Source organism: Pollachius pollachius, assembly GCF_949987615.1.
Source record: "Pollachius pollachius genome assembly, chromosome: 14".
Classification (NCBI taxonomy): Eukaryota; Metazoa; Chordata; class Actinopteri; order Gadiformes; family Gadidae; genus Pollachius; species Pollachius pollachius.
The window spans coordinates 8242034-8263200 of NC_136947.1; the positions used below are offsets into that span (position 1 = coordinate 8242034).

At 46.2% G+C, this 21167-nt stretch overlaps 1 protein-coding gene across 1 annotated transcript in view; it reads right to left on the minus strand.

Moving 5' to 3' along the window:
• obscnb (obscurin, cytoskeletal calmodulin and titin-interacting RhoGEF b) overlaps positions 1-19482 on the minus strand; it is a gene marked incomplete at both ends in the record, with an annotated part of 61942 nt that extends 42460 nt beyond the window's left edge. The window contains 29 exons of the mRNA XM_079751687.1: positions 100-369; positions 839-1105; positions 1668-1934; positions 2914-3180; positions 3286-3555; positions 3995-4261; positions 5635-5739; positions 6000-6161; positions 6273-6426; positions 6547-6659; positions 6759-7025; positions 7218-7484; positions 7579-7848; positions 7953-8219; positions 8458-8727; positions 8814-9089; positions 9276-9551; positions 9686-9967; positions 10344-10619; positions 10755-11036; positions 11419-11757; positions 11901-12176; positions 12760-12928; positions 13034-13140; positions 13314-13580; positions 13677-13982; positions 14251-14511; positions 14975-15244; positions 18363-19482. Coding sequence (XP_079607813.1) covers positions 100-369; positions 839-1105; positions 1668-1934; positions 2914-3180; positions 3286-3555; positions 3995-4261; positions 5635-5739; positions 6000-6161; positions 6273-6426; positions 6547-6659; positions 6759-7025; positions 7218-7484; positions 7579-7848; positions 7953-8219; positions 8458-8727; positions 8814-9089; positions 9276-9551; positions 9686-9967; positions 10344-10619; positions 10755-11036; positions 11419-11757; positions 11901-12176; positions 12760-12928; positions 13034-13140; positions 13314-13580; positions 13677-13982; positions 14251-14511; positions 14975-15244; positions 18363-19482 — 7990 coding nt within the window. The remainder of the gene's footprint in view (positions 1-99; positions 370-838; positions 1106-1667; positions 1935-2913; positions 3181-3285; positions 3556-3994; positions 4262-5634; positions 5740-5999; positions 6162-6272; positions 6427-6546; positions 6660-6758; positions 7026-7217; positions 7485-7578; positions 7849-7952; positions 8220-8457; positions 8728-8813; positions 9090-9275; positions 9552-9685; positions 9968-10343; positions 10620-10754; positions 11037-11418; positions 11758-11900; positions 12177-12759; positions 12929-13033; positions 13141-13313; positions 13581-13676; positions 13983-14250; positions 14512-14974; positions 15245-18362) is intronic.
• Between the last annotated feature and the right edge of the window lie 1685 nt (positions 19483-21167).

Consider the following 21167-nt stretch of genomic DNA (forward strand, 5'->3'; position numbering starts at 1 on the left):
ATACATAATAATAACATTGTTATAGCAGGTTTAATCGGAATTAATGATGTCATGGCTGTAGTAAAAATCATATCGTGTTCTTTTGTTTCCAGGCCTTACCTTCGACTGCTAAGGTCGTTTTAGAGCTCAGCTCTATAATGCTGAAGATCACTTCTCCAGCATCAGCAAGGGCGACCTCCCTGACGGTCATCATGTACTTGCGTCCTTTACTAGAAACTCTGAAGCGTCCTCCGTCGGTGACTGTGGTTCCGTTAAGGGTCCAGGAGCAAGCGTCTGGGGTCTCCCGGGACAGGATGCATTCGAAGCTGCAGGACTCTCCCTCGGTGACCTCTGCCGACTTCAGATACTTGGTGATACCGATGGCTATTTCTGAACGCAGAGCAGAGGATAGGGTTCATCATGAAATAAGATGAGCCTGCATTTATCCCAAGGGAAATTTCAATGCCAGCCACTCAAGGTAAAGATAGTGTTCGGACAGAAAAAGATGGGGAGCTAAAAAGAAAAAGAGGGGGGTACTAAAGCGGAACTTGAATAGGGATATATAGATTACATTCAAATTGACATCTACATTCTAGGCATTTAGCAGACGCTTTGATACAATATACCGCTGTCCGTACAGCCAGGAATTACATAGAAACAAATGCCAAGCAATAAACGCTAGCTTAACCAATTCCACGTATACAACAAATATAGCAAGGATAAGATGCTATACTAAGTAATAATTTTCAGTGCAAGGACTTACAACATACAATAAGTATATATAGTAATGGTACAACTACTGTCAACAATTACAACTAGTAAAACAAATGTCCACCATCTCACCATTAACACAACTCACCTCTCACTGTGACCTTTGACTTGGACACCTCCGTTCCCAGGTCGCAGCTGTACCCCCCTGCGTCCTCCTTGGTGACGTCCTTGATGATGAGGCCCAGGGCCTTGCCGGTATGGAGGAGCTCGTACTTGGGGCCGGCCTTCAGCACGGCGCCGTCCTTCCTCCACGTGGGAGACACCCTGGGTTTGCAGGCCTCACACGCCAGGGTGATCATGCCCTTCTCCTCTCCGACCACGTCATCCAGCGACTTGAGGAACACGGCCCGTTTCTCTGTAAGGTATTGGTGTTCTATTTATATTGATATTTATTTTTTTCTGATACGCTTTTATCCAAAGCGACTTACAATAAGTACATTGGTCAGAAGAAGAGAGACAACAATATATCGCTGTCAGTACAGTAAGGATGTTATTAGAAGTGCCAAGCACTAACTATTGCTCGGTTCACCCATAACCCGTATACAAGAAACATAGATAGGATAAGATAAGTAAAATCTGCACTAGTTCACTTCCTCACTGCAGCTATTTACTCCGTTCAAAACATTTCGGAATCAAATGATTTGTTAGAAACTAGAGACTAGTTTCTAAGGAATGAAACGTGTCCATCCGCGTGTTAATTCGTTTCGGGGACTTTTCTGTAACAAATGAAATATTATATATTATATCACACTTTATTCTGGTCCACCTTTATCCCCCTACCAATGAAAAATCGGAACATGACAAAGGTTAATGACAGGAGAAGATAGCTAGTACAGGTTTAAGCACAGAGTCTCTGATACATGTTTCTTCCCCAGTTCCTGAATAACTTCAACCACGATCAACCGTGCGGTTCTCACCTTTGACCTTCAGCGTGGCGGATTCCGTGACCTTCCGGACTTTGACGCAGATGGTTCCCCCGTCCTGGGGGGCCAGGTTCTTGAGGGTGAGCTTGTGCACCTTCGCCTCGTGGGTGATGGTGTTGACCTCGTTCGTGCACAGCGGCTTGTCGTTCAGCAGCCACTGCAGCTCCTCGTCGGCGTAGTTCACCTCGCAGGTGAAGGTGGCGTCGCTGTCCTCGTCCACCTCGGTGTCAGCCAGGTGCTTGGTGATCTGGACGTCTCGCGCTGAAGTGTCAAGAGAGACGGGACGATTGTTGTTGTCTTTATCATCTACTCACAATTGAAGTTGTTATGCTTTATGATAGAGTGAGATAGACAGGAAGGTATGGAAGATAGAGGGGAAGACATGCAGCAAAGGACCATGGACAGGAATCAAACCTGGGTCGCTGCGATCAGTACTGTGCTCTAATGGTACGTGCTCTACCCCGTTAACAACCGGGGCGCCCCAAATAATGTTTTTTAAAGTGGTAATGAACCTAAAAATGTTTTTTTTATTATTTTTAAACATGGTAATATGTCTCATATGATCTTCAACATGGTAATCTATGTCATGTTGTCAATGTTACTAAAATAAGACCTTCATTTAGAGGAAACAGGTGTCAAATCTAGTTTTGGAACGTTCTACACTGAACTCAAGACGAAGAGACTGTGAGGAGAGTGTGGATGTGTGGAGCTTAGTCTGGGCAGCGATTGATTTGAATGGCAATGTGAGAAAAAGGGTGAGGGTTCTCTGACACTTGGACTATAACACCAGTGTGTAGGCGCATGACAAATTCGGCATTGCTCAATATAGCGCTCATATAATAATAATAATAATAATAATAATAATGGATTGAATTTATATAGCACTTTTCTAGACACTCAAAGACACTTTGCAGTGAAGGGGGGGACGTCACTAACCACCACCAGTGTGTAGCACCCACTTGGGTGATGCACGGCAGCCAATCTGCGCCAGAACGCTCACCATACACCAGCTTGAGGTGGAGAGTGAGGGAATATACAACGACTGCGCTTGCATAAAAATATATATCACAAAGGTTGTGTGGGTCGTAACCATGGGGATAACACATCCCCCTCCTTCCTAGAACTCTTGGCCCAAAACATGTTTCTTTAAAAAATCTGTGTGTTCGATTTCGAGCTGAAACAGGTGGTTTCTTACACTTTAATATCTCATTTTATTTGTACTGTATCACTGGATTCATACCTTCCACGATGAGAGAGCCTTTGGTCTTGGCAGGTCCCGACTGACAGCAGTATTCACCGCTGTCCTCGCAGGTCAGGTTCTGAATGGTCAGCTGAGCCTTTGAAGCATCTAGCCTGATGCTGAACTTGTCAGACTTGGCCAGTAACGTTTCCCCTTTAAACCAGTTCACCTCTTTGGGCACGGCAGAGAACTTGCAGCTCAGCACAGCCGAGCCCTTTTCCTTCGCTTTCACCTCGCTGATGGGCTCCGCCACCTCCAGGGGGCGCTCTATACAGGAACATTAACAACGTTTGAGTCAACTAAACCCTAGCTTATGCACACTGACAATCGCTTGATCATGATTCATAAGTGACAGCTTCCACTTTGTTTTACCTTTGACAGTGAGTTGGGCGTGGGATTTGCTCTTGCCAGCAGTGAACTGCACGGGTCCAGTCATGGAGGCTTTGGTCTTCTTAAAGGTGAGACGATGCAAAGTGCCTTCTTTCTCCATCTCAACGTCATTGCTCTCCTGCAACGCCACTCCGTTCAGCATCCAGATGGGAGGCTTCACCAGCTCCATGCTGATCTCCACCTCGAAGACGGCAGCGAATGGCTCGGTCACTTCTACTGCGCTCAGCTCCCGAACGATGCTGATGGCCTGCTCTGTGAGGGCCAGGAGGAGAGACAGAGGATCGAGCTGTGAAGGTTCTGTACAGCTCATTGATAAAAAACAACAACAACATGCTTTGCAATTCAATAAAGGTTTTATTGCAAAGGCAAAGCAATCTTTGATTGCTTTGCCTTTACATCAATTATGAGAACTACACAGCAGCAAAGAATGTACAGATACAGCGGGGGTCAGATTCACAGACAAACAGACAGACAGACAGACAGACAGACAGACAGACAGACAGATACATACACAAGAAAATAACCGACAGACAGACAGACAGACAGACATCTCATTGCTTAGGAGTTTGATGGCAGGAAGTTTCATTCATGAACTATCTGACCGCATGAATACACAGGAGGCAAGGTGCGCAGCATAGCTACCATAGCATAGCTACTATAGCATAGTCGCCCACGTCTTCCAGCCGTTTACCTTCCACCAGCAGCTTACAGGACGTCTTGTCGTCGATGGCATCGCAGGTGTACGTGTCCTCGTCGTCCGAGCACACGTCGTTGATGGTGAGCTTCCGGTACACGTTTTCGCTCCTGACCTCGTACTTGCGGTCGGATTTGATCTCCGTCTTGTTCTTGTACCAGCTGACCCGGGCGCTGGCGCGGGACACCTGGCACTCCAGGTGGCCGCGGTGCTTGTGCATGGCGATCTTATCTCGGAGCCTCTTCACAAACTTCACGGGCAGCTCTGGAGCGATAGCAACACCACCTCGTCACCGCTAGGAGCCACCGTTCAGGGCCAAAGGGAACACGGAGGACTACTGCCATAACCAGTCACAGTCCTACACTATCCAACCGTATTAACTATGATAGCATCGTTTACAAAAGGGAACACGGAGGACTACTGCCATAACCAGTCACAGTCCTTCCCTAACCACCCCTATTAACTATGATAGCATTGTTTGCCAAAGGGAACATGGAGGACTACTGCCATAACCAGTCACACTCCTTCACTAACCATCCATATTAACTATGATAGCATAGTTTCAAAATTATGAAAGAATATCGATTTTGAATATCTAAGGCAATGCACAGGTGAGCCTTCAGGGGTTCTAAAGACTAAGACCTGAAGAGCCATGAGCACCAAACAAAGTCTATCATATCTGAAACAAGCAAACTGCATCATGATGCCAAAGATGTTCCATACACCAAAGCGACAAAAAGAATTGTGACCCAAGGCCGTCATATCCAAGCCAAGCATTATCACAAGCTAAACAGAGCTTTTACTGATACGTGAAGTTCAGCTTATAGGTTTCACAGATGTCCTAAGTGTTCACACACTATTACATATAATGAACACCCTTTTCTGAATCGGTTTCAAATACCATGCAACCCACTTCCGTCAACCAACAGGAATAGAGCGTGTCTATTGAGGACATGGACCCCGGCCAAGTCTCTATCACCTCCATCATGCGAAGAGTTGAAATAGGACCACATGTTGAAGGAGAAACCTGACCACTTGCCCTCTTCTAGGGGATGACCCCGAACTCTGATTCTATTTACTGGGAAGAAGCAGAGTCTTCTCCATAGCACCAGCCATAGCACAACCTAAACTTATGCCCAACAAGCTCCAACCGACATCAGCTTATTCCAAAATCAACCTTTTATAAGCTATGAAAATCAAACTCCTAACAGCACTACACCAAAACTATATATTTTGTAATCTAAGAGGAATATATGAAGAACAATTAAACTTAATACAATAAAACTCCTACAGAGAATTGTTGTATGTGCCATCAAGTTTCAATGAGATATCAAGGTCTGGTCAATCTTGTATTTAAAGGCAGGAAATAACTGGTTTCTATGATTGGCCAGTGTTAAAACTTCAGAACCAATTGGATTTGCCACCTGTCTGAATAACAGGTCAGATGTCCAAGAACAGTTTGACCACTGAAACCAGTCAATAGGTTCTGATAAAGTAATACCCATGTTTTTTTGGGTTTTTTTTGTTTGTTTTTTTTGTTCGGGACAATCCATTTGCAACCTGCCTCTTAATGAATCGCCAACCTTATAAGTTGTTACTGTGGACATACATCACCACACACAATGTACCAGTCTTACCTTTCACTTTAAGTTTTGCACTTGAGGAGGCCTTCTCAGCTGTAAATTTAACCTCACCAACGTCTTCTGGAGTCACCGATTTGAACAGGAGGACATACATTTTACCTGTAGTAAAATTAAAATAAAAGCAGATTATTTCTTCGGCCCTGTTTGCATTGCGACCAAAAAAAAAGATGTACAGTATCATTTTGTTCTACCCCGAGCAGAATGCATGTAGCGGGGCTATATATTCTTTGTTGTGTCTGTTCTGACACTGCTGAGTGCATAAGGCCCCACTCCAAAAGAGCATCTCGGTGAAGCCAAAGCCCACCTTTCGTTGACACATGGTGTAAAAGGCAAATTTATACCTTGGAAAAGCTACTCACCCTCTTGTCTCATTTTGATGTTGTCCCCGACTTTGAGCTTGCTGCTTCCCTTGTGCCACTGACACTCCACCTCGTCGTGGGAGATCTCACACACGAATGAGGCGCTCTCCTTCTCCGTCACCTCCACGTCCTCCAGTTTCTTAACGATCTTAATGTCTCGGGCTACAAGAACACATCATCAGCACGTTTGTACTCTGTACATATCGGGCACTTATAGTCTTTGAGTAAAGGAGGTAGGCCTCTAACAATGTGATCAAAGGACACAAGGATTACCGTGCACGGTGAGTTTGGCTGATGTGTTGTCGTCTGCCGAGCGACAGATGTAAGTGCCTTGGTCTACTGTGCTACATCTCTGGATTATCAGAGTGCGCTTGCGGCCCGAGGAATAGATTCCCAGGTTCTTCCCTGGTTTTAGTTCAGTGTCATCCTGGGAAAGGGTTGTACGTTTCAGTGTCTATTATTGTACCATAGTTCTACTGTTATGTTGACAGTTGAACATTAACAGTAACTGTTGCAGGGGTTATCTGTAAAGCTGTACGTTCCTTACCTTAAACCACTTGACTTCTGCGTTGGTTCTTGAGAGTTCACACTCAAAGGTAACCTTATCTTTCTCAGGAGCACGGATATCCAAGATGGGTTTGGAGATCATGGCAGCGGGTTCTGTGAAGACAATGGTAATAAAAGGTAATTGGTCGGAAAGACCAAAAGATATATTTCAACAAAACAGTTCAACTGCCCAGCGCTGAATTACGAACAAACCTGTGACAATTAATTTGGCGGATGTGTGGACCCCTTCGGCTTGGAAGGCGATTGTTCCCGCATCGTCCATCTTGAGTTGGGAGAGCGTGAGGGCATGCTTCTTCCCCAGCACGGTGGTACGACAGCTGGGCCCTGTCTTGATCTTGAGGCCGTCTCTGGTCCAGGAGGCCTCGACGTCAGCTTGGTTGAGCTCCACCTCCAGAGTTACCGTCTCAGCCTCCGGAGCACTGGTTTCCTTCAGTCCCTTCACAATCGAAATCTTCCTCACTGAGAGAAGAGAAGACAAAGTGTTGGTTTAGTAAACGAAAAGGTGTTCTCTTGGGTCTTGTGAAGTACATTGTGAGTTCAAAGAGCTCTAGTCTGTCAGAGTGAAACACATGTGTGTACTGTGTTGGTGCTCAGTCATAGATGGCAGTGGGTCCCTAGTCAGCGCGACATGCAATGAGCTATCCGTCTTACTCTCAACAGTGAGCTTGGCCTGGGTCTTGTCATCGAGGGTTTCACAGGAGTAGAGACCGCGGTCAGCATACGCCACGCTCTTAAAGACCAGGCTCTGCTTGGCTCCAACCACCAGGAGCTCCATGTTGCCCGCGGGCTGCAGCACCACGCCGTTCTTCATCCACCTGACCTCCGCCGAAGGCCTGCTGAGCTCCACCTCCATCCGCACCTCCTTCTGTTCCTCCACGGTCATGTTCTCCAGCTTCTTCTTGATGGTCACAGGAACCTCTGGTAAAGCAACGTTTCAGACACAATAAGATGTCAAATCCCGTCAGTCAACCTAAATGTCGCCCCCGTCTGCATCGTGTTTGGCGGTTCGTACGTTGCACTTGCAGAGTGGCGTTGCAGCCCTTGCCCTCTGCGTCCAGACTGATCTCTCCAGAGTCGTTCTGGACGACCGAGGTGATGGTGAGGGAGTGGCAGGTGCCCCCGTGCTCAATCTTGTACTTTGGCCCGGCAGCGATGGGTATGTTGTTGCGGAACCATTTGACGTTTACGTCGGCTGGGGTGACGGTGCATTTAAAGATGGCGTCTTTTCCCTCCACCGCTACGACGTTGTTTAGTTTGGCGGTGAGCCTCACTAGTCTGGGTGCTGGAGACACAAGAAAAGGTGTAATCAAATGAGTCACTTATTACGTAAACAACAAATGTTTTGGCTCAATGATACGTTGACAGCTAAATTATTTAATCCGTTACCCTTTGAGGTGACCGTAGCTGAGGTCTTGTCGTTTTTACATTCACAGCTGTACTCTCCCTCGTCTTCCTTGGTCATGGAGGTCACGGTCAGGACCCGCTTGGCGCCGTCTGTGCTGACGACACACCGGCCGCCAGGCTTCATTTCCTTACCGCCATGGCGCCAGAGAACGTCCCCGGCCGCTTGGTTCAGCTCACACATCAGGCTCAGCTTGCCGCCCAGCTCCACCGCGACTGCCTTCAAGGGCGTCACAAACTTCAACACCGATTCTGAATGGGAAGGATAATTCAGAGAATGTCAGTTCAAAGTCAGCAATATTGTAAATTTCAAAATATGAACAATACGGTGCACGGTGCAATAAGTAGAAAAGGATGAAATTTGGTAAAATTCAATGAAATAGGTAATATTTACAATAAATACATTTTATTCAGTAATACACTTGGGGCCGCAGCTGGTGTGTGAATTCTCAGCACATCCACTGCTTCCACTACAATTCGAGTGTCTCACCTTTGACCTGTACCTTGAACTCAATTTTGTCATCGGCGGAGTGACAGGAGTATGTCGCACTGTCTTTGGGCTCGGTGGATTTCACGACCAGCGTACGAGACAGGCCGTCTTTCTTCATCTCATACTTGCTGCCTTCAGTGAGTTGCACCCCGTCCCTGAACCAAGTGACGGAGGCGCTCTCCGAGGTCAGCTCAGCCGTCAACACCACCTTCTCGCGCGCTTCCACACAGGTGTCCTTGATCGACCTCTTCTGGAACTTTGCGGCGGCATCTAGAGTTTGAAGGGAAAGAAATCCGTTAAGCTTCACGGATCAGGGATTAAATCACACAATGGCTGTTTCAGAGTGTTTTGGTTACCTGCCACCTGTAGCTTATACACCAGCTTATCAGTTCCAGCTTCACAGACATAATCTCCAGCATCCTTCTTCTCCACCTTTTCAATGACCAGCAGGCGAGTTTTGCCTTTGACCTCAAAGGAGATGTTCTTGCTGGAGGTCAGCAGCTTTCCATCCTTGTACCATTTTACCTCAGCTTTCACGTCAGACACCTCACAGCTGAGGGTGGCCTTCTGGGAGAGAGTGGCCTTAACCTCTCTCTGGATGGTCTCCTTGCTGGAGAAGGCTGACTGGGCCTCTGAGGATGGATGGGTTGAGAAGAACAGTCAAAAGCCACACACTACAGTGGAACTACAAGCAAGCACAATGTCACTGCAGTCAACAGCCAAAAAGTTCAGTGGAACATTAGCCAGCACAATTTCACTGTCTCAATATATTCAGAAAAAGGTCAAACTAAAACCAAACAAAGGATGATTAGTTCTACCTGAGACATGGATCTTGAAGACCAGTTTCTCCCCTGCTGCTTCACAGACATACTCTCCAGCCTCCTTCTTCTCCACACTGTCTATCACCAGCTGGCGACTCTTGGCCTTGGACTCCATGTGAAGGGTCTTGCTGGAGGTCAGCAACTTTCCATCCTTGTACCATTTCACCTCGGTCTTCACATCAGACACCTCACAGCTGAGGGTGGCCTTCTGGGACAGAGTGGCCTTCACCTCTCTCTGGGTGGACTCCTTGCTGGAGAAGGCTGAGTGGGCCTCTGAGGACGGATGGGTTGAGAAGAACAGTCAACAGCCGCAACTACAGTTTAACTATAAGCAAGCACAATGCAAATGTCTCAATACATTCAGAAACAGGTCAAACTAAAACCAAACAAGGGTTGATAGGTCCTACCTGAGACAAGGATCTTGAAGACCAGCTTCTCCCCTGCAGCTTCACAGATGTACTCTCCAGCATCCTTCTTCTCCACCTTTTCAATGACCAGCAGGCGAGTTTTGCCTTTGGCCTCAAAGGAGATGTTCTTGCTGGAGGTCAGCGGCTTTCCATCCTTGTACCATTTTACCTCCGTCTTCACGTCAGACACCTCACAGCTGAGGGTGGCCTTCTGGGACAGAGTGGCCTTCACCTCCCGCTGGATCGACTCCTTGTTGCAGAAAGCCTGCTTGGTTTGGTCCTCTTGAAACGTTTAAATAGAGAGGTGTTAGCACATTATGACTGTTTATATTGCTAACTTCAACTGATGGATCCATCACAGATAAGTATACAAATACACAAATACATGATAGTATTCTAAAAAGGACAGAAAGAAAGTGGCACTTCTGGAAGATATTAAACCTAGAAAGAACCAGACATGTAGATATTAGAAACCGAGAATCCTATCAGAGGCAGAATATTGCAAAGAAAATCTGCCTCTGCCATTAACATCTCCAATTGAAGGTGCTTGTCATTATTCTATTCTCACAAGCTAAATTCCTTGGCAATGCCGATCCTTAAACCAAAAAAAAAACGTATCATTAAAGCAACATAAGATCAATATATGATGATCCCTTACCTGCCACCTGTAACTTATACACCAGCTTCTCAGTACCAGCTTCACAGACGTACTCTCCAGCATCCTTCTTCTCCACACTGTCTATCACCAGCTGGCGACTCTTGGCCTTGGACTCCATGTGAATTGCCTTGCTGGAGCTCAGCAGCTTTCCATCCTTGAACCATTTCACCTCCGTCTTCACATCAGACACCTCACAGCTGAGGTTGGCCTTCTGGGACAGAGTGGCCTTCACCTCTCTCTGGGTGGACTCCTTGCTGGAGAAGACTGAGTGGGCCTCTGAGGATGGATGGGTTGAGAAGAACAGTCAAAAGCCGCAAACCACAGTGGAACTACAAGCGAGCACAATGCGAATGTCTCAATACATTCAGAAACAAGTCCAATTAAAAACAAACAAGGGTTGATTAGTTATACCTGAGACATGGATCTTAAAGACCAGTTTCTCCCCTGCAGCTTCACAGATGTACTCTCCAGCATCCTTCTTCTCCACCTTTTCAATGACCAGCAGGCGGGTTTTGCCTTTGGCCTCAAAGGAGATGTTCTTGCTGGAGGTCAGCAGCTTTCCATCCTTGTACCATTTTACCTCCGTCTTCACGTCAGACACCTCACAGCTGAGGGTGGCCTTCTGGGAGAGAGTGGCCTTCACCTCCCTCTGGGTGGACTCCTTGCTGGAGAAGGCTGACTTGGTCTGGATCTCTGGACACGTTTGAATAGAGAGGTGTGCGAACATTATGATGACAGCTTTGATCCAAAACTGGATGGGGGACATTAGAGCGAATTAAGTAGAAAGTATACAAATATGGATATATAAAGATATGTTCTGCAAATCGAGTGCAACATGGCACTATGCAGACATGTTACAACTAGAAAGAAGGTCGGAAACAGACTAAACTACCATGAGAGTAAGAGAAAGTGGCAGAGCAAAGCTGATTTTTCAATAGAAATAAACATCTTCAATAGAGGTTTTTTCTATTAACCTATTCTAAATACCATGTTGTCGCCGGTAACAAACCAAAAATACATGCTTGATCAATTAACTACAGTAGTAACAGGAGATTAAGATATGATGACCCCTTACCTGACACCTGTAACTTGTACACCAACTTTTCAGTTCCAGCTTCACAGATGTACTCTCCAGCATCCTTCTTCTCCACCTTTTCAATGACCAGCAGGCGAGTTTTGCCTTTGGCCTCAAAGGAGATGTTCTTGCTTGAGGTCAGCAGCTTCCCATCTTTGTACCATTTCACCTCTGTCTTCACGTCAGACACCTCACAGCTGAGGGTGGCCTTCTGGGAGAGAGTGGCCTTCACCTCGCTCTGGATGGTCTCCTTGTTTGAGAAGACTGTAGTGACTGTAGTTGATGAACTGACTGTAGTGGATTCAGTTGCTGCAGAGACTGTAGTGGCTGCTTGGGTTTCTGTTAATAAAATAATCATAACAAAAGTTGTTGCTTTAACATAAAGTTAAGCACCGGTTCTCAAATTCGCAAACTAAACATTACTTCAACAGTTTGACATTTTAAGGCAATGCGAAGCATCAACATTGAGTCTCACGGGTCACCTTTGATCTTGACATGGAATGTGACTTTGTCTCCGGCCACCTCACAGGAATAATGTCCTCCATCTGTTTTCTTTGCGCTCTTGATGATCAGCCGGCGCTGCGTTCCTTTAGAAGTCATGCTGGTCCTTTGGTCTTCATGGATCTCAACCTGGTCCTTCTTCCACGCCACCATGGCACTTGCAGAAGACACCTCGCAGCTCAGGTCCAGGTCCCCTGTGAGGGTGGACATCATGCCCATGGTGCCTCTGGGCTTGTTGATGAATTTCACAGGTTCGTCTGGAAGCAAAGAGATTGAATTTATTGTTATGATCCTTTATGAGGTAAGGATTTGCATTTGGGGACGTATTCATTTTCTTTGCATCAAAGCTTTTATCAGTAGTTCAAGCAGATGTTGGGGCAGGTCTGATCTAACATCAAACTAGAGACAGTTGCAATTCAGGTTTCTCAAGTACTTTCACTCTCTTTCCAAATTGTTTTGTCAAGTTAAAGCCACACAGATGTTTGTTTACGCCTTGGAAGAAGCTGTCTTTGCGAGTCAGAATCCATACCGCTGTTGATTACACCATGACAGAACGTGCTTTCCTTTGAGTGATTGTTCAGAAACACCTGCTAGCACCTGTTAGAATTTGCTAGCAGCTTTCCAGCACCACTGCAGCTCATGTTGCACTGCGTCACATGGCCCTGGTATGTGCCATCGGTAATTTGTAGGATTTAAATTGACAGGCCCAAGCCAGAATATAATCTAGCAGGTTTTAAGGAGTTGTGCTCCACATTCCAATTCATTCACACTGGTGGGAACTCATAGAGACATTGAGTAGACATATTTGGTCTAACCCTAACCCTTGTTCACTGATTGTACCTTTAAGGGCAAGTTGCAGGGACATTCTGTCGCCATCCAAAACACACTCGTAGACACCCAGGTCCTCCTCTGTGACATTGTGGACCAGCAGGGTCCTCTTGCGCTCCAAAATCACATACTCATACTTTTTCCCTACTTTCACCTCCCTTCCATTTCTCATCCAGACCACCTGGAGAGACGGGAGACATAAACCAAGGACGTTCGGGTTATAAGGAAAACACTGTTAAACACGGTACGGTGAAACAGAATGCGGTTGGGGGGTTTTCCCTCACACCTTTGTCTCGTAATCAGACACCTCGGCGGTGAGCTGAGCGGTGGCCTGAGCGCTGCAGGTCACGACCTCCATGGGATCTGACTTACTGGTGAACCTGACAGAGGGGGCTGAAAATAGAAGTGTTATGTAATAGGCAATTCAGAAGTTTACTGAATCAGCCAACACTACATTAGTGGTTCCCTTCTAAGTCTATCACAGCTGTGCTTCTAATTGAAAATGGTGCTGAGGATGGGTGAGTGGTAATGAGAAATGTGTTAAAGTTACCACGAGGCTCACTTACCCTTAACACTTAGTACGCAGCGGGTCTCCGAGCCGCCTCCCACAAATTTGACCTCGACTCCGTTCATCTCCATGGTGACCTCGCGGATGGTCAGCGTGTGAATGTTCTTGGACCTCGTGATGAGGTATTCACCCCCGCTGCGCAGCATGCGACCGTTCAGGGACCAGAACCCGGAGCAGGCGGTGGACAACTCCACGGAGAGCGAGTACTCGTCCCCGAAGTAGGCAGTGCTGTCCACTAGACCTTTCTTCATCTCTGCAGAAGGCTCTTCACGTGCCAGGAAAGAGAAAACACCTCAATAAATGCTGTTTACGTGTGACCGTAGCACTTTGGTTAATCACTGGTACTTTAATAAGTCCTTACCGAGATAGAAGCTTCCAGACACCTCCAAGTAGGCGCTCTGGCCGAAGTCATTGACGGCAGAGATACGGAACTGGTAGCTGGCCTCCTCCGTGAAGTTGCAGAGGGTCGTCTTGGTGGAGACGATTATCTCCGTGGCGTTGCAGCGTTGCCACGTCTGGTTGCCGACCTTCCTCCTCTCGATGATGTAGCTCTTGATGGGCACGGGGCGATCGCTGTCCGGGGGCGACCACTGGAGGGTGATGGAGGAGTCTGTCTTGTTCTGCACCACTGCGTTGACTGGGGGGTCTGGCGGATGTTTTCTTGCAGCTACAGTGAAAGGAATATGCGTTTCAGCTTCTGTTTCGATTTAATAGGTCAATGTTTAGCCCCCCCGAATTAGCAAAAAGATAACAAACCAATTAGCCTTATCGGAAATGAGTACAAAATTAGACATAGGACATTGGTGTTCTTTGTCCAACAAGCCGTTGTCACCAGACCATCAGTATTGAATGGTGGTACCAGGGCAAATTTGAAAAAGCAACTCCCAAGAAGAAGAAGTCTGTGTGGATTAGAAGTGCGTCTTTTGTGCGCTGACCAGTGACGGAGAACCGAGTAGACGTCTTGCAGTCACCCGCAACGAAGGCCACCTCTCCCGAGTCCCCGGCCTGGCAGTCTTTGATGGTGAGGGTGTATTGTCTGAGCACACAGGCCATGGAGATGCGGGAGTCCTGCTTCAGCCTCTCGGCGTTGCGGGTCCAGTAGGAGTCAGGGCAGGGTTGCTCCAGCTCCACGCAGAAGATGACCGTGTCACTGACGGGGACCACCGTCCTCCGGGGCAGCTTTTTTGTGATATTACCTGGAAAACAGATATTAAGGGGTTATTTAAAACTAGTTTGTGTTTAGACCAGATTAAGTGAATAGATGGATAGATATAAAAAAAATGCTATCTGGTCTTTTCAGATATTTATGACATCTACATATTTTCTATATTAAATAACATTTATATTATAAATGACATCTGTACATATATATTCATTAAAATCATACATATGACTAAAAACGACATGCCAATATATATGCAATTACAGACACTTAGATAGGATATGAAGGATATAAACAGGCATGTGAGCACTTTGACTGTTACAGGGTAAGTTCCCAGTTGTATATTTAGCAAGAAAAGCCGACTTTGACGGCTCTCTGAATTGGCAAATAAGCTTCGGATGATTTTACCCATCATCCATAAAACTGAATGCCCGACCGCACAAACAGAGCCCGGTATGAGAACACAACAACAGCGGCAGGGTGGGGGGGGTCTGTACCCAGCACGGTGAGCTCGGCCACGGTGCGGCTGCCCTCGGCCATCTCGCAGATGTACACAGCGTCGTCATTGGTGGTGACGTTGTGGATGGTGAGCCGGCGCAGCGTGCCGTCCTGCTGCATGCAGTACTTGGAGCTCTCCTCGATGCGGGTCTCCTCCATGAACCAGTTGGCCATGGTGGCCGACGCCGGCACCTCGCACAACAGCGTGGCGGACGCCTTCTCCTGCACCTCCACGTCCTGAAGCTTCCTCCTGAACGGCACTTTGGGCTCTGGGGAGGCGATACACAGAGTAAACCAGGATGAAAATCAATGTTAAGGCCTTAGTAACTGTGGTCATTGCCGTTGTCCTGATTTGTATCAATATCGTTCTCCCTTTCGGCTCTGGTACCCGATACACAGAGGAAAGCAGGATGACATTCCCATTTAGGGCATATAGCATTTAGACGCTTTTCTCCAAAGCGACCTACAATATATACATTTGTGTAGCCTGGCTATTGCCAGACCAAGCTCAATCGTAGATTGCACGTTGGTCTGTTTCTTCATGCTGTCATTTTCTTCAGCACAAGAGGCGTGATCAATTGGCCTAGTTCAACTGACTCAATTGGCTGCTTGCTGTTGCCTCCCTGTCGTTATTGTGTTAAACCAGCCAATAGCGCGCCAGGGGGAAAACTCAGCTTGGTGATTGGCTCCCGCAAAAACATATCGAAACTATAAAGAAAAGTATTGCTCTTCTCCAGACCCCTCTGCAGGGCGAACTAAAATCGCCGGCAGAATGGGCGGGGCTACAGAGTCTTACATTTGTCAGATTAAACAGAAACAACAATATATTGCTGTCGGTGCAGTAAGTATGTTCACAGAACCAAGTGCCAAATGCTAACAATTGTTAGGTCAACCCATTCCCCGTGTACAACAAAGATAGCTAGGATAAGATGCTACACAATGTGTAGTGGTGTCCCTCAAGGCTCGGTTAATGTTACGGCCTTCATAACTGCTGTCATTCTCGTTGTCCTGATTTGTGTCAATATTGCTCTTGAGATTGTAATTGATGGGAAGAAAGGCCTGCAATAAATGTCCTGCACTGGCACATGAAAAAATGAATGCAAATCTAGATTTTTGTGCTGCGGCAAACTGAGGTACAGTTTGTGTATTTTAAGTAGTTTTTAAATGCATACAATTTCAGGTTATTTTTGGTACTTATTCTCAGGACCAAAGCCAATAGTTCAGCCGGTGTTATTTTGTTTTAAATATCTCACTCTGAAATAGATACCCTGTTTATAACACTCTGTCTATTCTACCATACACCCTGTCTTTTCTAACACCACATAGTGCCTAGCCAAGCAGCCCAAGGTTGAGTAGATTCAGGTAACTAAAAACTAACCTCTAAGGTCACTAGAATGTAATGAATAATTCTGCACATTTTCTTAGTTAACTTTCCTCTTGGGAAAAATAAACACATGAATACAGATAGGCTACATATACAAAAGATCAGATGGTACGACGTGAGCATACACTACATTGAATGAAAGTATCTGAACAACAGTGTGACTCCAAATTCGGATCTTAGCTTGAAATCTACTGACGATGAACCCAAATACATCAGGTCATTGCCTGCTCCCTTAAATTCACTAGCATTCAAAAGAAGAGCCTGATCGATGCTCGGTTGTAGTGGACGATGCCGATACTACCATTAAGGATAGAAATGTCCAATATTCATAATATATCGGCCATTATATATTGTGTTATCCTAGGATTGGAGAAGCTCCTCCAGAGTTGCTGTTCACACTCCAGCAATGCTTCAGGCCATAGCAACATCACATTAAAACCATGAGCTAAAGGAACCAATTAACTGTATGGAGAGGAGCTACGAACCTTCCCACGGAACATGACGCAAAATGGCTTAACTCTAAAAAGCTTTAAGCGGTTCTAAAAAGCTTTTAGCGGTTTTATCGGCCGATAAAATCTGACAAACAGTACATCGGTCTGGGTATAAGTAAGCTGATAATGGGAAAAAGGGAGACATAGATTCTCAGTTGCATGTGTTTGAGTATCTGTTTTAGTTCTGCATGTTATAAGGGGTATGTGGCAGAGTGGATATAGACTAATAGCAAGTGATATTTTGTATTATATCCCGGAGGGGTTTATGTGTACTGGGCTTATACAATGCTTGAATAGTAAGAGGAACCCATAACAGGTTGAGAAAAGTGAGAAATGAGAAAAGAGGTGAAGTCCCTTCAGAAACTCATCAAACCATTCAATATTTCATAACAACAACACATTGAAATGCAAAGGCTTCACTGCAAAATGCAATGAATCAATAGTGTCTACATCAATTTATAGTCAATATGTGGATATTCAGTGCATCCAATGGAAAGCTACTCAGAGACATCTCCCATGACGGTGGTGCTTGGAGGCTAAAGCGAGTGACTAGCCATCATTCCAGCCGGGAAGTACTCATCACCAGCAGAAAATAGCCCCGAAACACAACACCCTGCGACACGGCCAGGGTTCGGCCATGCAGTGTAACGGTAAACACATGTCAAGGGGGCACACCGAACCAATTACACTCACAATGAACTTCTGTTTGCTCTTCGAAAGAACACGGCCTGCTTTAAGCTATCAAGTTTTATAGACCCAAATACTCAAAGCTTCAACCACTGAAAGGGACATTACAGCCACGTCCTTCAGGGTAATTTCCACTAGCATCACCAGTTGCTATGCAGTATTACATGATCAGTCAAAAGTAGGAAGAGAAGAGAGCCTGCGTGTGTTAAAGAGGGAGGCCATGTTCTTATGTAAGGGACACGCCAGCTTTGTCAATGCGGATTTGTTACAGGACTGACATTTGTTCGGGAACTCAAGACTGCCTCGATCCCATACACGACCTTTGAATTTGCTGTTGTGCTACTAAATTCAATGTTGTACATGCTGACTCATTCCTTGGGTCACACTGATGAAAGAAATGAAGAGTCAATGGCCTATTTGAATGTACGCACATCTATGTGTTGTTGACTTCAAAGTAGTTTGCCGTTACTTCATTTCAAACAACCTATAAACCATGCAGCAGCCAAAATCTGTCTTCACACCACTGCAGTCTCAGTTAAAGCAATTTTATCACTGATAAACATTTGTCGGCAAGTCTAGAAAACAATGGACCTATTTCCTCCAAACTTGCCCAATTTATGTGGAATAATAAGTAGCCACCATTTTAAATTTCCATTTAAATAAGATAATATCTAGACCGTTATAACTTGTTTTATGTCCACAGTGTACATAACACATAACATTTAAAATATGATGTTTAACCAAAATACAAGATACCACATCCTCATCCTCTGTTCATAACAAACACTGCCTGGCATAGCAGGAACCACTCGATCATAAACTCACCCTTGACGATCACCAGCACGGCACTGTAGGTCTGCCCGGCCATGTTGGTGGCGTTGCAGGTGTACAGGCCGTTGTCGCTCTGCTTGCAGTACAGGATCTTCAAGATGAAGTTCTCCGCTTGGTCCTCGTAGATGACCTGCCGGCGGCCCTCGCTGATGTTGGAGCCGTCCTTCCTCCAGATGATGTGGGGCTTGGGGTGTCCCGTTACAAAGCAGCTTAGCTTGGCGTGCTTCCCCTCAGTGACCGTGCAGGTGCGGGTGAACACGCCCTTGGGCAGCGTGGCCAGCGCTGTGGCCCTCATGCGGTGCTCCATACTCAGAGCGCTCAACCCATCCTTGATGCTGATGCTGCTGCTGTTGGCGGTGGTGGAGGAGGAAGAAGAGGAGACGGAGGAGGAGACGCCGTCCTCGGTGCGGTAGACGGAGATGTCCTTCTTCATGTCCTCCTTGCGCTTCTGCAGGTGCGAGAGCAGGGAGGTGTTCTTATCTGCCGCCGCCCCTTGCTGGCGGGAGTCCTGGGCGTCCACGGCGAGCATGGCGCTGGCGTGCGCCCGGCCCGAGCTGTTCTGCACCCTGCAGGTGTAGGTGCCGGCGTCCAGGTTCCGCACGCTCTGGATCTTCAGGGAGCTGCTGTCGCTGTCTGAGACGATCTTGATGCGGTTGGTCACGCCCATGTAGCGGCCGTCCTTCTCCCAGTCGAAGGCGGGCTCCGGGTGGGCCGCCACCCGGCAGTAGAACACCAGGTTACCCCCCAGAACCACGCGGGAGTTGGTGGGTTTAACCATGAAGACGGGCGCCCTCAGGGCCATCTCCGAGGGCAGCGCCACCTGGAGGGTTACAGCGGCGTAGGCCTCCCCCACAGTGTTCTTGGCGCGGCACAGGTACTGGCCGCTGTCCTCCAGGGCCAGGTCATAGATGGTGATGCGGTAGACGTCACCGTCGTCCACCGTCTTGAAGCGCCCCCCCGAGGTCAGCCGGAGCTTGCCCTTCTCCCAGGTGATGAGCGGGGTGGGGTTCCCCACGATGGTGCAGCTGAGTGTGGCATCCTTACCCATGCACACCGAGACCGCCTTGGGCCTCGTGAGGAACCTGGGGGCCCCCCCGAACATGTCCTGATCCATTGGTTCTCCCTATGTGCCAGGGGGGGAAAGCTGTCAATAGATTGGATTCAGCAGAATAGTCTAAAAGTTTAACATTTAATTATTAATAAACTAACAATTGTGCATGAGATGCTCTTATCAAGAAGTTTACAAACTTTAATGTAATACTTGTCGTAATAATATCGTTATTTATTAATGTTCGCCTTAGAGTTTTTCTGAATATTTTGACATGACGATATTTGATAATAATGTGTGTAAAATTTCCGATAGCAAATTAGAAATGTTTGGCAAATTACTACCAACACAAAAAACACCTAAATTAACCGTAGTTGGTAAATGGAAGGGTAGATAAAAACCAAATCAGTTGGCCAATTGTGATATTTATGACTTTTCTATGTTTGGAAAAAAAGTATTATAAATGATATAGACTTTCATTACTTTTAATAGTTTGTGTCCTATTCCTGACTATTGAAAAAAATTGTAAACCACAGTGGTTGACAGCTAGCAATGCTATCTGTCAAAAACACTATGCAAACGCACATAAATAAGCGATAAAGATGCCATTTTTACAGTAGACAGTATGTCTCAGCCGGCCGCTACCCTGCATGGTCCCTCACGCTATTTATAAACACAGCCATAGTATCCTCTACCTCAAATGAATCACATCAAGGTAGAACGCAGGTCAAACAACAAACAAAACATAACAAACTAAGACCTTGATCAAACACAATAAATGCATCCTTCTTAACAAGGTCAAACAGAGAAGACACACAGGCCTACTGCCTTTCAAAGGGCGACATTTGCCAACTTTGTCACCTCCCTCCAGTGAGGGGCGCGTACCTAAAATAACCTCAGCTGTCAGAGCCCGTCTCGGTCCATGGCCATTTGTAGAAGCGGGGCGAGATAAGCCGCCTGATAGACCGAGCACCAAGCCACGAATAAATGGCGGCCGCATTATATGAGTATAGGTGACGGTTAATTCTTCATTCTTGATTCATGATTCGTTACGGGATGTTGTCGGAAGCTAATTAATATTTTTTGGACAAATGTCAAACAAGATATAGCTGTATAGCTTGTAAGTCGTTATTTCAGGCAAATTTCAACACACTGGATCGAAAGCGAAACATGTAATAAAGTAGCGCGGCAAATGCTAAACGCTAAATGCAATGCACGTGGCAGGGCATTGTAAATCATATAAAGTTAAATAACAATATATAAAGTGACTCCATAACCATGCAGTACAGTACGGTAACGTTACTTGTTGGTTTGCAGTTTTCTCTACTGAAAGAAAGTTTTGATAGAATAAAAAAGTATTTACTAGTTTGTTTTATTTTAGTTTTACATCAATATCAAACAATTGAATAAATCCTTGAGTTTATACCTTAATTCTTCAGACACACTATAGTCAAATCGGTGTTGTAGGCTACCATTGGACTAAAAGTGGTTTGATGAAAAAAATAATCCACGTTTCGTACGTAGAAATCCCAAACAAAATATTTCCTCTGCCTTGAAATATCCTCCAATTGACTGTAAATCCGGAATAGTGGAACATCCCCCCAGTGTCCCGCGGTGGGCGGTGGACTATACGTACCTTCTCTTTCTTCCCTGGTACCTCACGATGACAAACAGCCGACGTGCTGTTTGGGGTCAGCCTCCTTTCTAAAATAGACCCGTCACTCATCACTGCAGATAGCTTGCAGGGCAGG